The 25,817-nt window shown below is 52.3% G+C and overlaps 7 protein-coding genes across 7 annotated transcripts; 3 read left to right on the top strand and 4 right to left on the bottom strand.

The window, feature by feature from the left end:
- Positions 1-309: 309 nt before the first annotated feature.
- Positions 310-1,431, bottom strand: J4E88_002593 (uncharacterized protein; the record flags this gene model as incomplete). Its single annotated transcript, XM_049396253.1, has 2 exons — positions 310-1,321; positions 1,373-1,431. The coding sequence occupies 2 exons, from the start codon at positions 1,429-1,431 to the stop codon at positions 310-312; spliced, it is 1,071 nt and encodes a 356-aa protein (XP_049257601.1).
- Positions 1,432-5,204: 3,773 nt separating this feature from the next.
- Positions 5,205-6,976, top strand: J4E88_002594 (uncharacterized protein; the record flags this gene model as incomplete). The annotated part of the gene is made up of 2 exons (XM_049396254.1): positions 5,205-5,616; positions 5,664-6,976. 2 exons carry the CDS (start codon positions 5,205-5,207, stop codon positions 6,974-6,976), a joined length of 1,725 nt encoding a protein of 574 aa, XP_049257602.1.
- A 1,662-nt stretch (positions 6,977-8,638) lies between these two features.
- Positions 8,639-10,105, top strand: J4E88_002595 (uncharacterized protein; the record flags this gene model as incomplete). Its single annotated transcript, XM_049396255.1, has 3 exons — positions 8,639-9,368; positions 9,417-9,458; positions 9,504-10,105. The coding sequence occupies 3 exons, from the start codon at positions 8,639-8,641 to the stop codon at positions 10,103-10,105; spliced, it is 1,374 nt and encodes a 457-aa protein (XP_049257603.1).
- Positions 10,106-11,808: 1,703 nt separating this feature from the next.
- Positions 11,809-13,852, top strand: J4E88_002596 (uncharacterized protein; the record flags this gene model as incomplete). The annotated part of the gene is made up of 2 exons (XM_049396256.1): positions 11,809-12,004; positions 12,114-13,852. 2 exons carry the CDS (start codon positions 11,809-11,811, stop codon positions 13,850-13,852), a joined length of 1,935 nt encoding a protein of 644 aa, XP_049257604.1.
- A 187-nt stretch (positions 13,853-14,039) lies between these two features.
- Positions 14,040-15,444, bottom strand: J4E88_002597 (uncharacterized protein; the record flags this gene model as incomplete). The annotated part of the gene is made up of 2 exons (XM_049396257.1): positions 14,040-15,000; positions 15,059-15,444. The coding sequence occupies 2 exons, from the start codon at positions 15,442-15,444 to the stop codon at positions 14,040-14,042; spliced, it is 1,347 nt and encodes a 448-aa protein (XP_049257605.1).
- Positions 15,445-15,898: 454 nt separating this feature from the next.
- J4E88_002598 (uncharacterized protein) lies at positions 15,899-17,206 on the bottom strand (the record flags this gene model as incomplete). Its single annotated transcript, XM_049396258.1, has 1 exon — positions 15,899-17,206. One exon carries the CDS (start codon positions 17,204-17,206, stop codon positions 15,899-15,901), a length of 1,308 nt encoding a protein of 435 aa, XP_049257606.1.
- Positions 17,207-17,433: 227 nt separating this feature from the next.
- J4E88_002599 (uncharacterized protein) lies at positions 17,434-19,531 on the bottom strand (the record flags this gene model as incomplete). The annotated part of the gene is made up of 2 exons (XM_049396259.1): positions 17,434-18,545; positions 19,348-19,531. The coding sequence occupies 2 exons, from the start codon at positions 19,529-19,531 to the stop codon at positions 17,434-17,436; spliced, it is 1,296 nt and encodes a 431-aa protein (XP_049257607.1).
- Positions 19,532-25,817: the final 6,286 nt, after the last annotated feature.

The following is a 25,817-nucleotide window of genomic DNA, read 5'->3' on the forward strand; positions in this document are numbered from 1 at the left end:
AAGGGGTGTGAAATTTGGGTTTGGGTTGGGACTACATGTTCTAGCGCATTTGCTCGGTGATTCAACAACGCTGATACGGCATAGTGATGATTCGCGCTAGGTTTCGTTGTGAATGTAGCTTCTCTCGCGTGCTGATAGCCCATTACCAAACCGTAGCAGTAGCACCGACCTCCAGCATAGATGCAATAAGAGATCTGCAAGGCACTCGGACGGAAGGCTCGTGTAATGTTCGTTTTGATGTAAATGCTCTTGGTACATTGTATACATTACTCAATATCTACAAAGTCATACAGTCTTTCTCTTTTTCGTCTAGTAGTGACCCTTCTTGGCCTTGATGCCCTTGAGGAAGCCAGCGTAGGCGGGCTTCTTCATGTAGTTGTCGTCCCAGAGAAGGGCAGCACCCTCGTTCTCAAAGACACCAGGGATCCAAGAGTACTTGTCGGAGATACCCCAGACAGTCATACCAATGCATCGCTTGACGTTCATGCACGACTTGGCAACACGCTCGAAAGCATCGGCCTGCACCTGCAGCTTCTCGGGAGTGGCGGGTGTGAGCATGCGGAGGTCGATTTCGGTGTAGACGACGTCAACGCCAAGGTCAGCAGTTGCGCGGAGAGCAGCCTCGAGTGTTGCTTGATCGGGAGCGGCACCAGGAGCGCTAGGGGTGGGCTCGCTGGCAAGATGGGCCTGGTAGCCAACACCGTCGATGCGGACGCCGTAGGACTTGATGAGCTTGACGATACGTTGAGCACCCTGGGTCTTCTCCGCGTTGTACTCGAGGTTGTAGTCGTTGTAGAAAAGCTCAGCCTTGCCGCGGTACTTGTTGGCGAAGCGGAAAGCAATGGGGAGGAAAGCATCGCCGATGGTGTCGTACCAGACGCTGGAGCGGTAGGTACCGTTCTCGTTCAGAGCCTCGTTGACTACGTCCCAGCGTGTGCAAACGCTCTTGTAGCGGGTCATGACGGTCTTGATGTGGTCCTCCATGATACCAATGAGGGTCTTGTTGTCGAATCCGCCCTCAGATACCCAGGCAGGCAGCTGAGAGTGCCAGACCAAAGTGTGGCAGTGAACTTCAAGCTTGTTCGCCTTGGCGTATGCCGCATAACGGTCGGCATCCGCGAAGGTGTAGTTGCCCTGGTTTGGGTGGACAGACTCAAACTTCATCGCGTTCTCGGGAGTGAAGGAGTTGAAGTCGGCCTTGATGATCTCGCCTTCGCGGGTCTCGTTGCGGAGGGTCAGGGCTGTGCCGATGAATTCCCTTCCTGCCTTCTTCATGGACTTGTAGAGGCTGTCTTCCTTGGGCTTGCCATGACCGTAGGTACTATCTCAATGTTAACTTGCTACAATGGTGGCGAGAATGCGGGTGACTTACGGGCTGGCAACAGCGGAGCTGGCAATCGCCAGACTGGCGACGATGCTGGAGAAACGCATGGTGATTGAGACTTGGAGTATTGACTGATTCGAGGTTGTCTGCCACGGATACCCTTAAAGATACGGCGAGCCTGTCATCCTATATATTCTTCGACGGTTATTCTAGAAGTCTAGCGTATGCATGCTCAATCAATCTATCCGCTCTCGCGGTTCATCTTCACCCCAGTCGTTTTTGTTTAACCGGGCTCGTGGCTCATGTGCGAACTTGTCCTTCGCCGCTGTAAGTCCTTTGACCTGGCTGCATGGCGCCACCTGCTTGCGGGTTGCGGAGTTTCTCCAGACTAATCCACAAATCAACCGGCTTGGACCTCGGGATCATCGGGGCCTGGTCCTACTTCTGGGGTAGACGTTCTGGGCGCCGCTGGCCATTGCCTAAGCGAAATGCACATCCGGGGTAGACAGGCACGTGAGATGCAGGTCCCACTCATGTCGACAACGCAGATGCAGATACGGCTGCGTTAATGGAGACTGGCCGGTTAATCTCAAGTAACCCTCAGCCTCAAGCGCCCACTCCATCCATCCGAGGGTCTGATGCACTTGTCGGCGGCGGTGGTGATGATGATAAAGAAGAGATGGCAGAAATGAGGGGAAGATGCCTGGTTGCTGGGTTTGGCCGCTCAGGGTCCGCGCTCACGGTTGATTGACGACCCACAACACCGTAAACTGCGATCAACATGCACATCAATATATCGCGCGTTCAATCTACGTCAATCCAACATTCTATTTATTGTTATCCCTCTTTTCTCACGTCGCATCAACCATTATATACTCTGTCCTCCAACCTCACACTCCAGTTCTCCGGCAGATGTCATTAAACTCGATGACGACAGGAGAAGCCCTGGAGATTTAGCCCACCCGTAAAGCCACGAACCACCTGGGCATCGTTTCCTTTTTTAGCGCGAATGTTTACTTGTGCGTGTCCCGCCCCAATGACCAAGATCGCACTTTAGCCATTTTAACCGGCGCCGCATCAACTTCCTCAGAGCGCATACTGGGCGTTTTTTCAGTGAAATGACACCGATGACATTGAGTTTGCCTCAGTCAAGGGAACTTGGTCGAGAGCCAGGTGCGGAAGAGTCCGTAGAAGTGGCAACCGGAGTAATGGGGCCGAAGTCGGTGCCATGACTCGACGCGCGTCGCCCCGTGACAATGCGGGCAGAACGCCCATCAACACCATCTATCTTACCAGCTCTCACTTCGTTCATACATGGTTTCCAGCTAAGCATACCGCATTCTACGAGATCTAAAGAGCCTACGGTCGACGAGCTTTTCTACCGGGATTAATACAGCTGGTGTCTTCTTCCAAACCTTCAATGCCCATTACGCCTTCTCGGATACCCGTTGTGAGAAGTGTCGGAATCCTCTGCGATTATAAGACGTCTGCTTTATGATCTGGACCACATCGCTGTTCACTTCCACAAGGCATCAAAGATCCGGACACGACATGTATGTCAAGTTCCAAGTACCAGCAGACGTGCTGTAACGCATAAATTGCTGGAGCCGCCCCAGAGACGACAGAAGGGAACAAATCGTTCGTGTTGACGGCTACCGACACGGACATGGATTTATAGCGGACTATACACCAACCACAGTACCGATGGGTGTTGATGATCCAGGAAAATGGTACTCACGTTTACAGTACTGCTGCACACAGCCGGAGCGACTCGGCAGCGACTGTGAATGGCATGATCGGTCGCGTCGCTTTGTGGATCTTCATGTGGAGCATTTAACTCATTTAACTCCACAGTCGTCCTTCATTTCTACTTGTATCTCGAGTTCGTCACTCCTGGCTAGTCTTCAATCGACGATTTGTCATCAGGCTTCTTGGCCGAGAAGAGACCCTTCGATGTCACGAATTGGTCAGTATCAGTATTGCTACAATGTTTATTGGTCTTTCTCTTTTACGACGAAGAAATGATCTACCGAAACTAGCTACAGCGCAGCCTCAATAAGAACGGCACTGGGCGCTGCAGCTATTTACATTATGTACGCACATCACCCGACACCTCTGCCTTCACGAACCAGTTGTCTGTATCGGCAAAGCACTGAGTCATGCTATCGAAACCCATCTTCGTTTCCATCTCCCCTGATCACCGAAATTCTCCACGCCGAACCGTGTCGGTGGAGGCATTGTGACACTCTCAAGAGTTTCGTCTCATCATGACTCTCCCCCGACTTACAATTACCGGGCTGCGCATGCGGTCCCATGCCATCGACTTGGTGGACTGAAGATGCAGTTTACAAACAATACACCTGCATTAGACGTCCCGCGAGCAAAGGTCACAAAAGGAGCCGCAATAATACGGAAGGTTCTGGTACATCTTCTGAGTCATGTACTTGGAGCCTGATCTCGAGCCTTAGTAGATCAAGGCCTGCGTTCTCATTTGGGCTAGATGACCAAATGGAAAGGCTACAACCTTTTGGTGACAAGACTACGAACTACAGCACGCCGCATCCAATACGATACAACGAGCAGGCCTCCGTTTGCTGATCGGCAACTCCGAGGTGTCACGGGTGAGTTAAAGAAGGCGAAAAGGAGAGATGTGAAGTCAAGTGTCTTCACATCATGAGAAGATGCCCAAAATGCACTTCAGGATAGTGAGGACTGAGAGCTGAGGTCGAGTGGCGGTTTACAGTTCCACTTCGTCGAAAAAGAATAGCCTGCATACTCAAATATTGAGGTCAGAACGGTCTGGAATAGACACAGTAGTAGTAATAGTGACGGTCTATGAGACACATCAGTAATCACATAGCGAGCTGAGCTTGCTAAAATTGTCATGCACCTACTCAAGGTCAGGCCTTCATACGTGATGCGGACTTTCGCAACGCCAAAGGTCGGTGAACGTAGGTTACGAGCCCGTTGAGTTTAACGTGACGCGACAAACCTCATCTTATCGGACTGGAAATTATTGCCTTCCAATCACAGTGCGTCATCAAAAGATTATGCGCGACCACGGTACCCACCTCCGGTCTCATCGAAAATCCATCGAGGCTCGAACACACGAAGACAGGGAGAGGCGAACTTGGGCATGTACCCCGACTGTGAGGTTGGGCACACGATCGACGGAGTTATCAGAGAAGCGAGCGAGATTTGCATACGCGAAACATGTCCCCGAAAGACGCTAGTCAGTCGGTAAGTGCTGATTGGCTCGATGGACGGGACAGCGCGTGGCTGAACAACGTTCCGACGTCAACGGTCCGAATTAACATTTTCCTTCGCCGCAAAAGGCCCGTCCTGTCAGGAGAATTGCGACACGAACAGCAAGATTCCTTGAATCTAAGATGAGGGCGACTCGCGGATGTCAACAAACCAAGGCCTGCGCCTGCACCTACGCTGTGACGTCACCACTCTACGCAGAGCATCGGCGGTCGCCGGCTACTTTGAAGATGGAGATGAGTGTGTTCGTTGCGTACCGTGGAGTAAGAGAACGAGTTGAAGCTGTGGAGAAGCGCATATGTCTCGTCGCCCAGGTACCGACCATTCTGAGACTCTAGGTAGTATGTACCCGAAGTACTCATGACGAACCAATCCAATAGGGTTCTTTTCCTTACCCGAGTTTTCAGGTCTGCAGGTGTCGTCAACGCCCGATCCCCATAGCCTAGGTGCCCATGCCCAAGCTTAGCAGATCATCCCCTTGTTAATGCGTCCCTGCAATCCATATCAGGGACAGTCATGGCTGACGCCAAAAATACCCGTGCGAGGTTGACGCTGTCACAAATACACAACACTAGATCTTACATTTTTGGAGGACATCCATCGTTACCAAGGGACGATGGCTTGCGCAAACGGCTCCAAGCCGTTGCTCCTGCCTTGGGCAAACAACACTGTCTCCGCTGACGGCACTGTCCTCACCAGAGGCATTTCATTCGCTATCGGCACACCTCCGCAACCCTTTTCCTTGACGCCATCGACGCTTTCCGACAATCTCTTCATCAACAATGCAGCGGAGTGCGTGGCAGCTACGAACACCAGCTGCATTGGCCAGCTCGGTGGCATCTACGATAGTGCAACTTCGACTACGTTCAAAGAGGTAGACTACGCGACATGGACTGGCAGCAGAGAGTCCATCGATCTAGCATACGCGAGCTCTTACATCTTCTTCGACGATGCTGCGGCTTTTGGTCTCAAACCGGATGCGAACAAGTTCGCGACCTTTCCCATGTATACCAATGGATCCACCGATAGTAAGTCTATGAGAAAATTGGGTCTTTGCGGCACTGACGCGTTGTAGCAAGCGCAGACGCGCTCATGAAGAACGAGCCAAGCTATCGAGCAACTCTGCCTCTAGGAATGGACTCGAGCTTCTTGAACTACCTCGTGGACGCTGGCCAAGCTTCTTCCCGAACGTACGGACTATGGGCCGGATCAGAATCTGAAGAAGCACCTCAAGATGGCTTGATCGTTGTTGGTGGCTACGACGAAAGCCGCCTCAAGAGTGCAGCCACTACCTTTCCTATGTTTTCCGACTGTCCAACATGCGCTATCCTTACAGCCATCACGTACGATGTTGGCGGTAAGAGCACCACGCTCTTCGCTGACGCAAAGGACACTCTTGTCGTACATCTAGACCCTTTCTCATCTGACATTAGACTGCCAGCTGCTATGTTGGACAACCTTGCCGCGGCAGAGACTACCGCCTTTTGGAACGAAACCTCGCGTCACTTCGAGCTTCCTACCGACCCAGCTCCCGCAGGCACCATCACCGTCACGCTATCAGACATGGGCACTCCCGGCGGCGACGCATCCAAACCCTCAGTCGCAACTTACAAGTCCGTCATCCCAGCAACTGAGCTCTACAGCCGGCCCCGGGCATACAACGCCGCAGGACTGTACGAAGTGGATAATGCAACAGTCTTCAACATGGCCGTGACGAACCAAACCGGTCCTAGCACTATGACTATTGGAACCTTGGGCCTACCCTTCTTCACACAAAACTACCTCATCGTCGATCCCGACGCGCAAAACTTCCAGCTCGCACCTGCAGTCGTCACAGCAGCCGACCCCAAAGGCGCCGATGCGAAGGTCAAGCAAGTGTGTCGCGTCTTGCCAGGCGCAAAGGCAAAGACTCAAATCGGCCCTATAGTTGGAGCAGCAATCGGTGGCATCGTTGGTGCACTTCTAATTGTCGCTCTGGTCTGGTGGTTGCGCAGACGTAAGAACAACGCAAACGGCCAACGGCACTCTCGTGGCGAAAGCGACGCACCGACCGCGACATCGCAGAACCCAATCGTCCGACGCACGCAAGACCACGTTTCTCTGGACAGTAGCTCCCTCGACCTACCGCGCCAGATGCCTGCTGCACCTCCCTCCGCTATGGTGCTGAGCGACGGTACTACATTCCCATCCCCAATCTCCGGCCGTACAAAGAGCAAGCTCGGCGGCAAACATGAAGACCCTCGGAGGGGCTTGGTCCACGACAGCTTCAAAAAGGTCGACGAAGAGAACGATGGAAGGCTGTTGGATGAAAGACCCATGGGACTGAGCGAGACGATCCATTCACGAGGAACTCTACCGAGGTTGGCAGCGGAGCATACGGTCGAATGATGATAGCGTTCTTGTTATTGCGCATACCCACACCCACACCAGCCTGATTTCCTTTTTGTCCTTACGACATTGTAATACCCCACTGCAGAACAATGAATAGGAATACGGATATTTACAAACACCCTGCCTGTACAATACCTTCGCCGATGAAGCTGGCTTCAACATAATACAAACTACTGCGTCTTGCAAATGAGCTACTGCTGCTACGTTTCTGTATGTCAGCCCGAACGGTCTTGCCACTGTGCTAAACTTGCATGAGCCTTCAGCCCTCAGCCCAAGGCCACCTGTCTAGGTATGCACGCTGACTCTGAGCTTTGACTGTGGCGAGCTGTGGTCGAAATTATTATCAGTCACCTCGTAGATGCCCAATATGCACACCAAAGGTAGCTCGCGAAAAGACTTCAGCCTCGAGCGCGAAGCTCAGATATTTGGTGGATGCCGATGATGATGCACGGAAGCCTTTCCGCGACAAGCCTCACCCCTTTGGACACATGCGCTAGTTCAGAAACGCTTAGCGCAGCCCCGCAGAATCCGGAAGAGCCGCCTCCCAACCTCGTGGAAGGCGCAACATAGTTTGCTACACAATGCGTCCAGCCTCGGCTTCCCACCATCGAGAATCCGTCTTCGATGGATCTTGTGCGTTCAGCCCTAAGGAAGCTGTCCTCTTCGTGGCATCGTGCCCTCAGATCAACGACGCATTTACAGATCTTGTCAAACTCGGCAGCACTCTCCAGCAGGTCGCAATGCACCGCCAACCCCTACTTCACTCACCACGAGTACTCGCGAGGGTTCTACTACGTGCGCAGATCTGTACCACTGGGTCATTACAGTAAAAGTACGCAAGAGAAAGATTCTGGCCTTGCGATGACGTGTGCTACCGGGTTCACGTCAGCAGTGCATTCTAAAAAGAGCACGTTCGAAACTTTCCACGGGCAACTGCAGCATCGAGATATAGTTTCGCCCCCGGAGTCTTCACGCTAGTCCAGCCCCACTGCCTCGTGGAAGCGCGTCATTCCGTTTGGTGATCGCGGACCTGCTGTCGGTACGTTCTGGTGAAAGCTGGCATGCCTTGTACAATGGCTTATGATCGGCGCGGAATCTGACTTTCACCAGGAAGCAAAGATCTAGAGCATGGATCACGAGATCGGAGGCGTAGCTACGGAACTGACGACCTGTGAAATTTCGGTCGCATATACAATGAAACCGCCAACAGCACGTAGAGCACCAAAGGCTGATGAGCTGAAGTGTTGGAACTGAGATGGCTTGTGCCATGCTTTTCGAACAGGCGGCACGGGAATCCAATGAGTACGAGTCCTTCCGCGCTCGCCTGCGCGGTAGATGTGATGGAAAGATGCGACATAGTCTCGCATGTATCCACAATAGTCCTATCCGTTGAACGCCCGTTCATGTGGCAGGCGACCATGACTTCGCTCGACCGTCAGCAGAGCGTATCCGCATTCGTATCAAACCTACGATGAATGAATGTGTAGGTTCATACGGGTGAAAGTGCTTGTCGCAGTTGGCTCTCGGGCCATGGCTCTCCACGGTGGAGACTCGATGGAGCAATCAATGTTCTTCACAGCAACCCTGAGAGGATAGAAGTACTGCCCACTACAGGAGTTGACAACCTACACCGACTGTATCCAAGCACTCACCACAGTCATGGGCTCAACTGCTCCCTTGGAGGGGTACATCAAGCGAGCCTTAGGAGATCCCACGGCCACCATATTCAGGCCCAGCATTCACATGCCACCGCCATATCTGATCAAGGGGAGGTTCAACTACATCTTGACCTTCCGGGGCTGCTTCAATCCGCCTCATCAAGGACACAAGGAAACATTATGCCACGCCTTCTTTCGAGGTGGGGAGGGTATACACCTGATAGCCGCCATCATCTTCCCTTTGGACGACTATTCCGTAGCCTCGAAGTACAGACGCGGAAAATCGGGCTCAAAGGACCTAGTTCTTACCCTACAAGAGCGTCTTAACCTCATCAACAATAGTGGTCTCCATGGTGGCTGGCACTGGTGTCACCCACGTGGTGAGCCAGGCTCCGAAGCATTCAAGGATCGACTCATATCAGAGGCCGCAACAGATGGCTTCAACATACGGTTCATCACTTTAATTGGACCTGATCACGTTGATCAAGAATATGGGTCCCCCGGATACTGGGGGCCTACTATAGTCGTTGGTACTGGGGATCCAGAACGCACCAGCCTACGCATGGAGACGGAAACGGGACTACGCAAATTGACAGCTTACAACGACTGGCGCACCGAAACACTCGAAGAACTTTTTATCCAGCAGTTGGGAGCTGGCGGTAACTTGACGTGGCTGGAGCAGAAGTTATCAATGCTTTTTCCGCGCGCAATGACGAACCTTCCGGGCGACCGTACGTACGATGCCATGTCTTGCACAACCACAGCTAATCTTGATCCAGGCGACGAGCGGCTCCAGATGATCAAGGATCGACTACGTACAGGTATCTGGCGCCTTGGACAGACGCGAATGTGTCACCGCTCTACAGGACCACCTACAGAATGGCTGCGTTACGTGCCCACACGCTTCTTCGGTATGACAGGCGGTGTCTGGTTTCTCGGCTACAAAGAGGAGCCACTATCATCAACACGACTTCGCCGCGCGCTTGCAGCCTCCAATGATGGAGAACCGCTCAGCAAATTCATCACGGACGTTGCACTCAGCCCACGGCTGCTAACCCAATATGTAAAGGCGCACGCCGCTGCTGATACGACCCCTAAACGCAAACGTCCCGCGGAAGAGGACAAAGGAGCTGAGGCGAAACGCGTGGAGCGAGAAGGACAACAACGCCAGTTCAAGAGGCTAAAGCAAGACTTTGCACGAAACGAGAATGCGTACAAAGCCAACCAAAGGATTGCGTGGCGAAGTCGAGAGAAGAGCGATTTCCGTGATTGGAACCGATTGGAATGGCAGGACCGTAGGGATGTTTATAAAGCAGAGCGCGCCATGACTCAGGACTGGAAGACACTGAAAGATCCAATTAGGAAGGAGAATATCTTGTTCCAGTATTTGGAGAAGATGCTTAGAGAGAGGAAAAGGAGTGCGGATGCGCGTGCTAAGGTTGCGGCGGCAAAGCCAGACCATGCATAGATATCCTTCTCGTAAGGATGCAACATTGAACATCATGCTTCATAGTACACAAATCTCTGTTCTACGGTTTGTAATTGGCGCTCTCAGGTGCAACAATGGGATTCGGCATGCGCTCCGACGCGATAGGTGTAGAATAAAAAGGCTGACATCGCGGGACTGCTTACATGGATGGCTACACGAAAGAGTGGATGTCGCATTGTGGACGACGGTGATACCTGTGATATAATAAGCCTCGCGGAATGCAACTCTGATTGGTATCGCGATCTACGTTCAGGTTGGTAGACGCAGCGCCGGTCAGATCATGTGGGGCCTGCTTACATAATTCACGTGGCTGGCTTGTGAGCTGGACGCGTCCGACGCGACACCCCTCTTCATCCTTCCATCTCCGCTTTCACCGTCCCCATGTACCTCGAGCATATGCGCATCAAAATCTCGCGACTTGTGTTCAGATCGAGCGTATCAGCTCTCCGTCATGCATCGGAGTTTGCCCAAATCAAGGTTCTCCAGGATATTGCGATGAGCAGCATCTCCCTGGGTATCCATGTGTGCCTTCAACGGACGATACCTTGACGACACAGCCCCACCTCAACAAAACATGCCGTCATCTCCTTCATCAAGCACGATGGAATGACTACGATCTGCCTCATCGGCAAAGGAGGCTCGAGTTGCTACGACACTAGCCAGTAGCTAGATGCACATGCCAAAATACGGGTTCAGCGGCACCTAAAACTCAACACGAACATCAGCTCCGGCAGATGACAGCGCGCAACGTGTTTGGTGATACCAAATAGTCTTCTTCGTACGCGTAGGTCCTCCTGGGTGACCAGATGCATTTGCATGTACCGAGCAAGTCCGTGTTGTCCTCCACCGGTCGTTTTCACGGTGGCTTAGCTTCCCCGCACATCCGGAAAGCGCTCTTCGAGCCGTCGCATTGGCACCTATCATTGTCATTGTCAACAATGCGACATCACCTGTCAGCTCCGGCCCGACGCGCTGGGCGTGCTTACATTGGAGTACGTAGATCGACGCTGGACCGTGATCTCGCGTTGCCCCAGGCTCGGCAATGACGATTCTGCCTTGGCTAGACATAGCCTTCCGCTTTACGAGGATGCCCACGCGTTCTCATGCGGTGCCACACATCGCCTTTTCCTATCAAGCCTTGGTGGTACCAAGACTGTGGCAAAGTACATCGCCATGCTGCACGTGTTGTTCCGCCACCTCGTCGTCGTCTGCTCGCGTAAGCAAAGCAGCCTTGATCCTATTCTACCCACCGGATCTTATACCAGTCTTGCAATGAACCAGGATCTAGGATTCATCGTAAACAGCTCCAAGCTTATCTAGAAACTCTGTAAGACACGAAAGGCGAGCATCACCGGTTTTCTCGGAGTCAGCCGGAAATCACGGCGTGGCTGACAGCAAGTCTTGGGCTACTTTGACTTGTTCTTTCCAACATGAGACGGCTTCTACCAAGGCGCAGAAAGGCTATACCCAAGGCCTTGGCTTCCGCTGCCTTGGTTCAGCTTCCGGTGGCAGTACAATGGACATGATATAAAGAGATGTACTCACTCTCATCACATCCGTTATACATTCTGCTCATTCCGGTACCGAATAGTCCGATCGCTCTATTCTGGGCTGAGCTTCCCTGACAGTATTGCAACTGTGTGTAGTGACCACACCAGAGAAAAGGCAAGTGAGGCTTCAACATGCGGTACCTTGCAGCCGCCAAGGCATCTACATATGCCTTGCTTTCGTTCTCGTCTATCGCCTCTGCTTGGCCAACGTACAATCTGCACAACTCTCAAATCGCGAAACGTCAAGGTCCAGGAGATCTCCCTTCCCAGGGAGGTCAAACGGAAGAACCAGTCTTCAACGAAGAGTACGACTTCATCGTCGCGGGTGGTACGTTCATTTCTTTCTTCGCCGCGTGAGATCAGCAGCAAGCAGATCATACCTGTGAGAACTGTTCACAAGGTCGGATCAATTCATAGGCCTTGCTAACACCAAGCAGGAGGAACAGCTGGTCTCGTCCTGGCCAACCGTCTTACTGAGTCTGGACACTTCTCCGTGCTGGTTCTCGAAGCTGGACCCAGCCCCGAACAAGTTTTGGCATACGAATCGCCTGGCGGCAACCAATTCATTAAAGGCAGCGTAATCGACTGGGGTCTGCTTACCACCCCACAAGAGCATCTGAACAACCGCACTCTCCAGTACCTCCGCGGACGAACCCTCGGTGGCTCGAGCACAACCAACGGTCTTTACTACGCGCGAGGCTCAGCCAGTGTATACGATCATTGGGCCAAATTGGGTAACCCTGGATGGAGCTGGAACGATGTCTACCGCCTATTCAAGAAGAGTACGAAGCTGAATGCGCCCACCTCGACGGCGGAGCTTTCGGCGTTCAGCCAAGAGTACAAGACGTTCAATGAAGATGCTTATAGCGACGGGCCGCTCCAACTCGGCTTCCAAGGATACGTTCCACCATCTACCGAAGGATTTGTTGTTGCTTGCAGCGAAGCTGCCGACGTCCCTATCGTCGAGGATCTCAACCTCGGAGACGGCGAAGGTGTCAAGCATGGAACGACGACGATGGACAGCATGCTGCGAAGGAGCTCCAGCTACGATAGTTTCTATCAGCAAGCTCGCAACCGAACGAACCTCAAGGTACTGCATGACGCTCCTGTCACCGGTATCGTCATGACCAAGCCATCATCGACGAACTCCACGAGCAAGCCGCGCGCGATTGGCGTCAGCTACATCAACCAAATCACCGGTTTCGTAAGCCAAGCCAGAGCGCGAAACGAAGTCATCGTCAGCATGGGTGCCTTTCACTCGCCTCAGCTCCTCATGGTCTCAGGTATTGGTCCAGCCGACGAACTCGAGAAGGTTGGCATCACGCCTGTCGTCGTCAATGAGAATGTTGGCCATCATCTCAATGACCACTCGGTCTTCAGTATCATGGCGCGTGCCCAGGATAATGCTTCCACCACGGACATGTCCCGCACGCCCCAGAACCTGCGTGCTGCTCAGGAAGCATTCTACCAAAATCTCACCGGCCAATACACCGCTCCTTCCGGTGTCACAAACGGCTTCCAAAAGCTCAGCGAGCAGCAACTGCGCGACATCGGCGCTCAGGCTGTTATCGACGCCGGTCTGGCGAACCAGACTCACATCGAGTATCTATTCGAGAGCGTATGGTACCCGTGGATTCCAACACCATACTGGGCCCCACTATCAAACGACTCCTACATCTCAGTCACAGCATCAAGCATGGTCCAGCTCTCCCGCGGCACAGTCAGCCTCCGCAGTGCTTCCATGTCCGACAGTCCCCTCATCAATAGCAACTACTACGCCGACCCAACCGACAGCTCCATCGGTATCGCTTCATTCAAGTACCTCCGCGCCATCCTTCGCCACCCGGCCTTGTCGCGCTTCACCATCGGCCCGAATTCTGGTGAAGTCAGCCCTGGTCCGGCTGTTGCTGATGACGATGACGAAGCTATCCTCGAGTACATCAAGGCGAATACCATTCCCAACTGGCATGCTACCGGTACGAACCAGATGCTGCCACAGGAAGATGGTGGTGTTGTGGATAGTAGGCTGAGAGTGTATGGTGTTGATGGGCTGAGAGTTGTTGACTGCAGTATCGTGCCGGTACTTCCGGATGCTAATATCTTGGCGAGTATCTATATGGTGGCTGAGAAGGGTAGTGAGATGATTAGGGAAGACTGGGGTGATGCGATGTATTGATGAGCATGGAGGTGAGAGAAGATTCTTTGACATTGTACAAGAAGAAGTATGAATCATTATGGCCACTGAACATGCCCTGAGCGCACACGTCCTCGACTGTGGTACCTGTTCCCATGCGTGTCTTCCAAACTATCAAAATCAGGGTGTTGTACGCCGTTGGACGCACCCGGAGATGCTCACAGCTCTCCTACATACCGCCTGCCCACATCACGATGGCCTCCGCCTCCTTGCGGACGACAGGGTCGTTCGGTACAAGTGATATAGCTCCACGGATAAGCTCCAGAGCGTAGACAGCTTGCAATCTATCCCCCCAAATCCGAATGCACACAGCGCGGCGATACATGATCTTTGCCTGGAGCATCGTAGGACATACCCATGTGTATCCTTCTTTCCACTGTCCTGGTTCAACACACTTGGCAGACGTTTCAAGGCAGGATAGGGTGAGGTTCCTGTACGATTGCCGAATTGCCAGCGGTATGGATTCGTTCTTGGAGTCGGGGCCCCACTGCATGATGTTGACCAGTGCCGAATTGAGTCCAAGTGAACACTGCAGCTCAGCCATCTGGTCGATCCAAGGCTCACCGCCAATCTTGATAAGCTTAGCCCAGGAGGTGCCCTCGCGCATACGATCGATCTCATGCATGCTTGTTCCCCAAGCGGAGAATGCCTCCATCAGTCGACCTTCGCGGTAGAGTTGGGCACCGCGGTCTTTGCTCTCCCTCATGAGTTTGACGATATGGTGTGGGTCATTCCACTTTTCCAACATCATCAGCCTTTTCAGCTCCTTTGCGACATCAGGTGAGACATGACCATGGACTTCGACTTTTTTGAAGTCTCGTAGGCCAGTCAATTCCCAGAGCAAGTCCCTCTGGGTAGCCTCGGAGAAGAAGTCTGCCAAGTCGTCTTGGTACCATGGGCCTTTATGAGCGAGCATCGGAGCCACAGTTATGATGAAAGTCGCATTCTTGGCGAGCCCTGGTACAATGGTTTTTGCCATCTCGAAGCTGCCACAGAACTTCTCAAGTTGCTGACCTAAGATGACTACGCTGGCTGGTTGACTGGCGCCTACGTGCGAACTGGGCCCCCCATCTGCGGAAGGCATAGTGAGCTCCTCATCTGCGGCAGACATAGTGATATCGACAAGTTGTCTGCGATCAGATGTTAGGAAACTCAGTCAGAATAATAGACCTTGTTGCTTTGACGTACTCATTGAACTGCGCTGCGCGTTGTCCACTTGCGACGACGGGGACGTTTTGGCCAGCGATGATGTTATGGAGAGTGCGTTTACCCGGGCAGCTGATCCGAACGAATCTGTTGGTCTTTACCATGATGTCGTAGGCTTCACGATGAACCTGGCTGTTCACACGAAGGATAGCAGAGTCGTTCCACTGTTGAGCGGAGAGAAGTTTGAACTCATAGCTGTTCTTGGTAAACAGATCCTCGGGGATCTTGCGGGCAGGAGGTGGGGCGGGTCCAAACGAGCAGAGCAGCAAAGTATAGACTTTGTTTCTGAGCTCTCCGGGAAGGTCCATGAAGCGAAAGGGCGTATCGGTATCAGCGGTGGCCATATTAGCGTCGACTGTGGCAGTCATCTTCGCGACGATTGAGTTGGAATCGAGTGGGGAGTTGTTGTGCAAAGGTCGAAGGTGGGGGCAGTCTGTGGTTTGCTTTCCCACGTGCGCGCAAGGCGGTCTAGCGCTCGATAAACAAACATTGGAGTCCGAGCGTGGCGGTGACGCAGCGGCAGCTCACTAAGTCGCACGTCGGAGGCGAAAAAGAGATGAACGAGCATTTTTTACGTCATTGCTGTGACATCAATCCACATTGCACAAGCCATTGTATGCAACCTCGAGTTAAGAAGACATGAAGAACAGTATGCACAGCTACACAATTAACAGATGGAGTAGACGAATACGAGGGAGTATCAGATCAACTTCAAACACTTTATTCGTACATGTATCTGCTAAAGAGTTCTGCCTGAGACGCAGAAACGTAGGTACCAGCGCGTCTCGTGGGAAAAGCCTGGATGTGAGCGCAACCGTTACATTACATATCGATTGTAATGTCTCCATTTTCAGACAGATGGATGCGAATCGAATCCCCATCGGCATCGAAGTTGCAGCCAGAAGCTCTCCATCTGATCATGGCGTCATGTGCTTTCATGATATCCCTGTCGTGAGGCGACAGTTCGAGGGCGCCTCTGATGAGATCGAGTGCGAGGCCCGCGTTGCGAATATTGCCGCCTAGGAGAATCATTATCGCTTGTCGGTAGATCAGCTTAGCGAATCGAGCATCTGAGGGCTCCCATTCGCGACCTTCTTGCCAAAGATTTGGCTCCATGCATTCTTCCACGGCAGTCATGGTACGCCTTAAGATCATGTCGAGAGTGTCCAGAAGCCTTTCAGTTTTGCCGTTCTCCATCTCGTCGTTGAACATCGCTATGATAGCGTAGAAAAGACTCAGGCAGCAAGAGAACCTTAGCTCAATCATTGCATCGACGAATGAATCCCCTCCCAACAAGACGAGGTTGCCCCACGACGAAGATGCGCGCATACGGCCGATCTCCATCAAACACTCATCCCATAACCCTGATGCTTCCTTACGAGAGCCGTGGTCCCACTTCACATCAGCGTGATCTTTCAGTCCTTGGATTTGGTGAAGAGTTTCAACAGACTCCAGCCATTCATCCTTGCACATGTCTGCCGCCGTTGCGGTCGCAATTTCGGACGACACGCGACCGTGTACATGTACATTTTTGAAGCCTCGCATGCAGGTCTTGAATGGGGAGAGCAGGCTGAGTTGTATTTCTTCTGAGACAAAAGCGTCGAAAGCATCTTTGTGGACTGGAGTGGGCTCGCCGAGCAGAGGCGCGACGTCCACATCGATTATGAGAGTCGTGTCAAAACCGATTCGATTGATGTTCGCACAGAAAGGTTCCATGTCTCTGGCGAGGAGCATAACGCTCATTGGCGGCTCATGCGAAGGCGTTGACGTTGATAATGTGACTGCGAGCATGTGGCCTTTGAACTGAGAGATATGCAGATCGTTGAGGGTGATGACCGTTACGTCACCCACCTGGAGGACTTCCATGAGCGGTAAAGGCGGGAATGCGCGGACAAAGACGAAACGATTCGCCTTCACCATGACGTCGTAGGCTTCAAGATGGACTTGACGACTGGTGAGGAGAATGGCCGTGTCTGCGCAGTGGCCAGCAGATTCAATAGGCAATGGGTAATTTTCCCAAGTCTGTTCGACTGGAGATCCGAACGAACATAGCAACAGGGTGTAGACTTGATTGCGCAGTTCTCCGGGTAAGTCCATGAAGCGGAAGGGCTGAGTCGAATTGGATACCATGGCTTTTGCGCGCCGCCTAAGACGGCGGGCGTGCTTGCGGGATTTCATATATCAATTCGGCGGAGAAGCTATGATAGCACGGAAGAGAGAACGACAGGTAGTATCAATTTGGGGTCGTCTGTGGCGGGCTCCCGAGCACGAGCCAAGAGGTCCTAGCTTTCCCAGGCACCAATATAGGAGATTGTGAAAGGCATTTCAGAGCATTTCAGAGACTGTTGAATGCGGAATCAGAGCCGTTGTATCCACCCCAGAATGTTCTCACGCTCTCTCAGAAGTACACCGTCACCCGGCTGTGACACGAGAGCTTTGTCGATGAAGCTCAAAGCCCGATTCGCATTCTCTGGGTTTCCTTCCAGCCTCATGAACATCGCATACCGATAGCGCAGCTTGGCGAACTGCTGAAGCGAAGGTCTGTACTTGTAACCAGGTTTCCAGAAGCCTGGCTTCAACGACCGAGTTGCAGAGTTCAGCGCGCCATCGGCCAATAGCTCGGCGCCAAACGCGTTCTTCTGCATATTCGCGATCTGAATGTGGGCGATATTAAGCTGCATCAGAAAGTATAGCGGAGCGATCTCCTCAACGAATGCGTCACCTCCCTTGCGAATCAGATTTGACCATGAACTGGACTCGCGTAAATGCTCCATATCGTAAACGGCGTCCTGCCAACCAATGACGGCCTCCTCAAATTGGCGGTCTTTGAACTGTTGTGACCCGCGATCTTTCGCGGCCGCAAACTCGGCGAGAACAGCCGCCGGATTGAAACATTTGTCTTGCCCAAGACTCTGACGAACGGTAGCTGCCAGAGCACTATCGACATGGCCACTAATTTCAACGGCCCCGTATCCAAACAGGTTGGCCATGAACGGCATGAACAGCGTTTCCTGCGTCTTCTTGGTGAAGAAATCGTTGAGGTCGGGTGATGGTGTGTTACTTGACGCAACGTCTAAGGCAGGCGCCATGGTGATTGAGATCTTGATCTTTTCGCTGAACCCCGGATCATGTAAGTCCCCATCGTTTAATGCCTTGCAAAACCGGTCCAGATCGCTGTAAAGGATCATCGCGGTGACAGGTTCACGTAGGCTCTCGGAGTCAAGTGAGGAACGAGCGAATCGTGGTTGTTTGAAACCAATGTGCACACCAAGCACGTATCCCTTGAATCTATCAACAATGTCTCTGTCGATGGCGATCATTCGGACCGCTTGGCCTGCCATAGCAAGGCGCACAGGAAGCCCTCGCGACGATGTGACCTTTACGAAGCGATTGGTTTTGACCATGACACTATAGGCCTCACGGTATGTTTCTTTGGACACTCGCAGTATCGCGGTCTCGACCTGATGTTCTGCGAGTGTCGCGGTGAGAAAGGACGAGGGCTGTATCGTGACGGTAGTTGGTGGTGGGCTGAAGCTGCATAATGCGATACGATAGATCTTGTTGCGTATCTGCGGGAAATAGGAGTCAGCACGCATCATATTGTGGAGATTCGAAGAGTCCTACCTCTCCGGGGAGGTCGCGAAAGCGGAATGGGGTCGACGGCGTCGGGCCAGCCATCGCGGATACGGCAAGTCGGGAAATTGCCTGGTAAATTGGAAGAAAGAGAGGTTATATGGACAATGGTTTTGTCGATGGCAGCAAGATCTGCTTCAGCCTGATACTCGAATTTGGAGTTGGATGCTGAGGTGTCAGTAAAAAGACGCGGGGAAGCTTACACGCTAATTTGAGGTGTCACGCTAAACGCGAAGACATGTGACTTAGCGCGACGAGGTTTGTCAGTTACCCCTCTGTTGCGCATCCTCCTATACCTAACCAATACGTCCTCCTGAACGCAGTCTAAAGTTTGGTTTCGATACCGTTGCAAGTCGCACCACAATCGAACGTTACCGTATTTGTACGTTCAACGCCCTCCAACACAACAACAAAAGCTACTTAGCGCGGCCTCTGTGCGGTCTACGAGCTCCAGAGCGACAACGTTGCGGCTCACGTCGCTCCGCACGACCAAACGTACTGCGGCCTTTATACACTCAATCGCTATCCCCTGTGGACGCTAGAAGATAGCTCTTCCGGCCTTGCAAAACGATCGATGCCATTTAGTCCACGTTATGCGTGAGTAGACTACCTTCCACGATAAACATTGTCTTTTTCACGTGCAGCACGCTCCGCATCCTCCTCTACACTGCTGTGTCCCGTTTCATATAGCATTAGCGCTGTAGGTGCAGCCTTGAAGGTAGCACGGACAGTCGCCAGGGCCAAGACTTCGTTCTCCCCGCCGGAGTCCCTCTCTGCGCACACGAGCAGTACAGTGTTGTCTTCTGTTGATCTCTCGTCCATGATGGCAAAAATATCCGTGAAAATTTCCGACTCTGTATCCTCGCGAAGCTTCAAGAGTAGTTGATGACATTCCTGGGGCGTCTTCCCAATAAATGGGGAGTTTGGGTCGCTTCCGTCTTCTCCTGGTACCCCTGATGTCTCGTCGTAATAGTCGTCAATGCTGTCCACAAAAACAATATTCCACATTTCCTCCTCGTCGCGAGTTTCCTTGATGAAAAGATCTATAGTCTGCATCCCTCGCTTCGCATCAGTGCTGAGCCGAAGCTATGGAGAGGATACACCCCACTGACCTCTTCGGGTAGGCGAGCGGCGCAAACTACAGGGTACATTAAACCCATTATTCGAAGTTTAGGTGAGTGGGAAATCAGAAAGATCAGGTAACGGTCAAGACGAAAGAATTCAACAAGTTCTCACGGTAGTACAATTGTATGAACACTTGGCGTGGTGGAGGGATAACTTGTGTAAGCATGTGGGAACTTAGCAGTGTGACGTGAGTGCCCTCTTACGTTTCTAATGTTTCCTTATAAAGAATCATGCCGCGTGCGGGGCACGCTACGGTATCTCCCCGCTAGCTTCCGGCTATCACAGTCGTCTGCTTAGGTTGCATTTCGCTTAATAGGCAGCAGTCTTCATCTACAAGTATTGCGCGATGTATCTTACACGATCTCCAGACTCAAAAACCGATATCAACTTCTCAACGGCATCGTCGTTGTATTGCAATCGAGTGAAAGATGGCCAGCACCTGCCTACCCCACCTGCCGGACGAGTTGTTCATCCAAGTCCTCGAAAGCATCGACGACCCATTCGCGCTATGGGTTACATGCCGTCAAGTATCGCAAGCCTGGAGAAAAGAGGCCGAGCGCACATTCCGAGCGACCTTTCTTCCCATCCTTCACATCGAGTGGACCCACATTCAATTTGGTCGGATAGAGAAAAGCCTCATCGCTACCACGGACGAACATTCCATTGACCCACAATCTTCAACACTCTCTCTCCTTCTGCGACCAGGCCAGCCGCGTCCGGAGGAACGGTCTACCCTGTGGCAAGATACTGCCTCATGTGAGAGGTTGGAGCACGATGCCACATGGATCAAAGCGTACGGTGACGTAGCTATGTGGACAGCTGGCTATGGCTTTGAAGAACTTGTACAGGCCATTTGGTTTGATGCGCCGGATGGACGGTATACTTTCGTCGGTAGTGCGGAGACGCGTGCTTTCGACCTCAAGTTTCCTGCACAAGAGCAAGACGGGCGTTTCAGCTGCAGAGTCACATGCGACTGGAAAGCGTTGATGAATGCGCTGTTCATGGAGGAGAGATATGTACGGCGGCACCAGGATCCAGGTCCATCTTTTTACGAGATTGCGGAGGAAGGCATACGCGCGAATTTGGTCAAGGCTGAGCATGGTGTCATCACCAGGACTACCACACCGGACCCAGATCCGTGTGAAAAGGCTATTGCGTATGAGAAGGAGCTATACGAAGTGGAACTCAGGAGGCTTTTGGGGACATATTGCCACCACAATGAGGATTACAAAACCCTTTATGCTGCAGCCTTCCAGCAGAGGCTACGTCTTGCGTTCAGCAGGGAGGGTAAAGACCTTTACAATGATTTCTTTGATCACGGGTGCGACGCCAATACGCCACTGAGTTTTAACCTCGAGAAAACTGGATGTCGGTGGATGATGCAGTGTAGGCTTGATAGACTTTACGCCTTCGCCAGAGGGATTTGGGAGAGGAAGTTCGGAAAATTGGCACGGTCGAGTTACGAAATCCTGGCGAGCCAAGTGTGACGCTCGTTACAGTTTGTTGTAGTCTACCAAATCAAACCAAGACAGATCATCAACCTTGTCACACGCTTTATCTCGATCTATCGTGTGGCCTGGTGAAGACAAGTCGGCAAGAATATTTTCTATCAAGTCGTGTAATTGGTCATCTGCAAATTCACGCCATATAGCGGCTAGCCTGTCATCGTGCAAGCGGCTCTTGATGGATGCGTCCAATCGTTCGGGTAACACGCGAAGCAGTTGTCGAGAGATGTTGTGCAACTCTTCGCATTGCGATAACCTATCATCGCGATCTGGATATCTCGGTACTGCGCTTTGCGTGCCGACATCGAATCACGGTTAGTAGGCCAACACAATAATTAAGTGACACAAAACTCACAAGCTCTTCTCAGCTCCTTCTCATCGGCGTCTACGAATATGAGCCGGTAGATCTCACACCATCGCTCCTCTTCCGACTTCCCCGCTGCACCTTTCTTGGACCGCATCACTTCGAGTGTCGCATGGCTTAGAGTCGACATCTCTGGGCTTGGCTTTTCCTGAAGCTGACATGGCTGGATATTGCGCTGATGCATGGCTAGGTCTTGTTTCCCTGTCGTGTTTCCCTGGAATTTGGCCCCGCATCGTTCACATGTATAGTATAGGTGCACACGTTCCAGATGTTGTTTGAGTCTGTGGATGCCGAGGAAGCCTGGCCCGACGCAAGAGTCGTGTTTACAGCGTTGTGGGTTGCGTACGTAGAAAGGGCATGCGAGACCGGGGTCGGTGGTATCGCAACGACGGCGTCGGGGCTTTTTGCGGGGCGGTGGGTTCGTATCGTTGGTAATGGTGTCTAATTTGGGCGGTATCTGGCAGTTGGCTTCGTTTGCGCGTTTGCGTGATGCTTTGTCTACGCTAGAAGTCTTACTTTGAGAGCCGTAGCCGCTGTCGAGGTCTTGCTGTGTCACGGTGGTGAGTGTGGATGACGTTAAACTCGTCTTCGTTAGGGCCGAGGTTATTGATGACGACGCGCTGCATGAACTGGTCGTTTTAATTCCGGCATCGTTGTGGGAATGTGCGATGAAAGGCTCGTCAATACCATATGTTGCCGGCAAGTTGATGTGACCTCCGTGAGCCAGGTCCGCTCTATCACCCCCGAGGCCAGGCAGTGTCTCATCTATATCATCGTGACTGTCAAACACCTCTACAGCTTCCAGCTCCTGGCAGCCATCGTAGAATGATGCAAATGACGATAAGTTCTGCTGAACCGCAGAGACCAAATCATCCGTTGCACGTAGTTCTAGAGAACTCCCCGTCTTTGGCACATGTACACGTGTCGTTTTTGAAGCCTCGTAGGTCACGATATCATTCATTGCGCCGTCCATTGCAATTTCCAGGATGGAAGGGTAGTGACAGGCGTAATCGTCAAGAAAGCTGGTGGCGTCGCACATGGAGCATGCAGCCCATAGTGCAACACGGTTCTCAGCGAAGCCGCATTGACAACATGTCCACATGCGCACATGTTCGACGTGCCCGTTAGCAAGCGAGTAGAGTACACTCTCTACGCAGTGCGCGCATCGCCAGTGTGTGCCTCCGGAACGGAAGAGGGTCGAGTTTGAGGGTCTGGTCTTCGAATAATCGGAAGCCGGGGGGACTGTCGCATCGGTAGAGCTGCGCGGGAAGTCGAATGTATCAAATGGGGATTCCATGATGACGATGTGTTGGAGTCGCGGATATTTTAGGCCCTCAAGTCGACGAGAAGGCTACAATTGTATTGATCAAACGAGCATCACTTTCAGAAATGTGCCGAGGCGTCCAAGCACCTACCTTGAACGCGCAAAGTTGCGCAAACTCTCAGCCATGAGGCTTTGCGCGCAAAATCCTTGGCCATTGACACGTTCAGCTTCCCGCATGATGCATATAAGCAGAGACGTGTACCAATGAGGAGCGGTGGTACAAGCTTGCAACGGTGTCACGCAGCAGTCAACCTGGTGTTCGCGGATACCAGCTGGACGATCGTTGCAGGTTCCTGAATTCTTGTTGGAATGCGAGGGTGTTTCTAACCCTTGGAGCGGCGTGGACAGCTCGGAAGCAATGATGGGTAGCGCACGTAGAAGGACACCCACCGGGATCAAAGCGATCTTATTAGCTATCAAGACAGCGGATCTGAAGCCGGAGTATTCGAATGTTGCGGCAACGTTTCGGATGCGAGAAGGAGTCTGCAGTTGATATGGGCTTCAGGTGAGACCCGTCCGAGTTCTTGTTACGAGCGAAGGTGTCGGTCGCAGTTATACCATCCTGGGATCTCACTGAGAGCGTGTGCGTTCAGGACGAACTCGTCTTGCTTGCCTCAAAGCATCGCCGTCATTACCGCTGCGCCCGGCCGGCAAAACGTCGGTGCAGGGTCCATGGTCACCCACCTTCACAGGGCCAAAGCGTGCTTGGAGCGCTAGTAAGCGATCATGTGACCGCTAGCGCGCCAAGCCTGCAGCGCCCATATCAACCTCGCGCAGCCCGTCCCCTTCTTCCCTCCTTAGCTCTCTTTGCCTTTTGGCTTAGGTACGTCCCTTTCTACGAACACCTTCGAGACACCTGCTAACTCACCCCTCCAGATCAAGTGTAGTATCTGTTCTTTTCAGTTTAATCTCTGAAACGTAAGCCTTCTCTCACCTATTACCCTTTTCGGCATCGCGCTAACATCTCCCAGGTCACTACGGTGACTTCAAGATTATTCTTATTTTTGTACTCAGGTCTTGGGTCCCTGGGCTTGCTCATACTCCGGACCACAGTGTCGCCAGTATCGCACTATCTCTGGCTGACGCGACCACTTTTTCATTGAGACTTCTGGCTTGCCAGTCGCTTGAGGAAGAAGCTTGCTTTTTACCTTTTCCTATCACTGCTCAGTTGGTCATGATGGTGATGGAGCGCGCACTCGACTTGCCCCAGGAGAGAGCATGGTTATTTGTGATGCTGTACTGACCGCTCTGAGATCTCTGCCAACATGCACAAAAGCTCTTCCAGGCTTTACTGACAGGAAGCTGAGCAAAGGCCATATACTGGGACCTCCTCGTGTTACCGGCTTGTAGATGCTCGTCCGTGAATGCCGATTTCCCGCCGCCATGCATGGATGCGTTGTCAGCAGGCAGCGGAGCAAAGCTGCACCATCTGCTCGAGCCGAACTATGGCTATGCGCAATAGCTCGGCGGAAAGTATCATCGCGAAAGTTTCTACTACTAGGTAAACCTGTTCCAGGACTAGAGTAAGTGTCGGTGTCTTGTGTTTCACGATGCGGCGAACCTACATGGAGAACATTGCATTACCTGTCTAGGAATTGTGCTGGTAAGTAAACAGGGAGCGAGGGCATCTACATAAGTGAAGGACAAAAGTAGAGTCTCTTACCGTCGCACTCATACCACCAATGATCGTATTTATCTACATCGTCTGCTTTCTTGAACCGTATGGCTGATACCCGATCCTGTAAGCTGTGTTCATATCGATGGTGAAGTGCAAGCTCAAAGCTGGCTATCAGTGATTGTTCGATACCCATGTGGAAACCCAGCCTGCGAAGTTGATTTGCAACGTGACTCGGATGCGATAGATCCTTCAAGTTCCACATATTGTTGAACACGTCCGTGTATACTTCAAGGACACTCTTGTTGTAATCCACAGTGAATCTGTCTTTTTCATCGACGATACCCATCATACCATACACCTTGTCTCGAGGGTCCTCACAGATATTTTCACAAAAGCTTGTGATGCAATCCGTCCACTCCAACATTGGTCCCAAGTCCCGCCACGCCCTTTTATTTGTAAGAAGGCCGAAAGACGCCTCCGGTATTGAACTAGGCCACCATGACCCATTTATGATAGCATTGTTCCAGACATCAAGGAACTTGTTCCATCCAACGCAGCGCTTCCCGTTGAGGTGAACTTTGACACTCTTTGCAAGCAATATCTCTTGTACTATCCACAGTCTTGTAAAGTATATGTTTCTCAACAGTACAGCGATCGTCGCAGCATCAAGTTCTTGGTCATTGAAGTGATCAACTTCCCCTGGAGGCGCTTCGGGTACGTCGCCTAGCCAGGTAATGACAGAGGTGGCGTTGCTGTAGATAAGCGACATCATCTCGACCTGATGGTTTCGCTCTGCGGTATCTGCCTGAGCGATGCAGATCTGATCGATCCATAGCCATGTATCCACATCTTCCCGCAACTCCAACAAGCATGCGTGCAGAGTGTCTCGGATCTTGAGTCTCTGGTTTCCGATGAAGATATCATGCGATGGCGATGGCGGGCCCCACCGGTAGGACAGAGCGGTGTATTCCGGGGCTTGCTCGAGCGGAAATACTTCGATGTCGCAGTGTACGGGGCCGTGTTCCTCTTTACGAAGCTTGAGTAGGCGTATTTCGTCTAGGGAACGACTAAGTGGCTGGTGCTCGTATGTCGCGGGCTCCGTTGGCGGCTCAACGCATGCCTCGTGAGGCTCTCCGATGGTTGTCGCCTCTCGTTCGTACATCGCGCGTCGT

This window comes from Alternaria novae-zelandiae (genome assembly GCF_023758075.1).
Source record: "Alternaria novae-zelandiae strain BMP 2774 chromosome Unknown scaffold_4, whole genome shotgun sequence".
Lineage (NCBI taxonomy): Eukaryota > Fungi > Ascomycota > Dothideomycetes > Pleosporales > Pleosporaceae > Alternaria > Alternaria novae-zelandiae.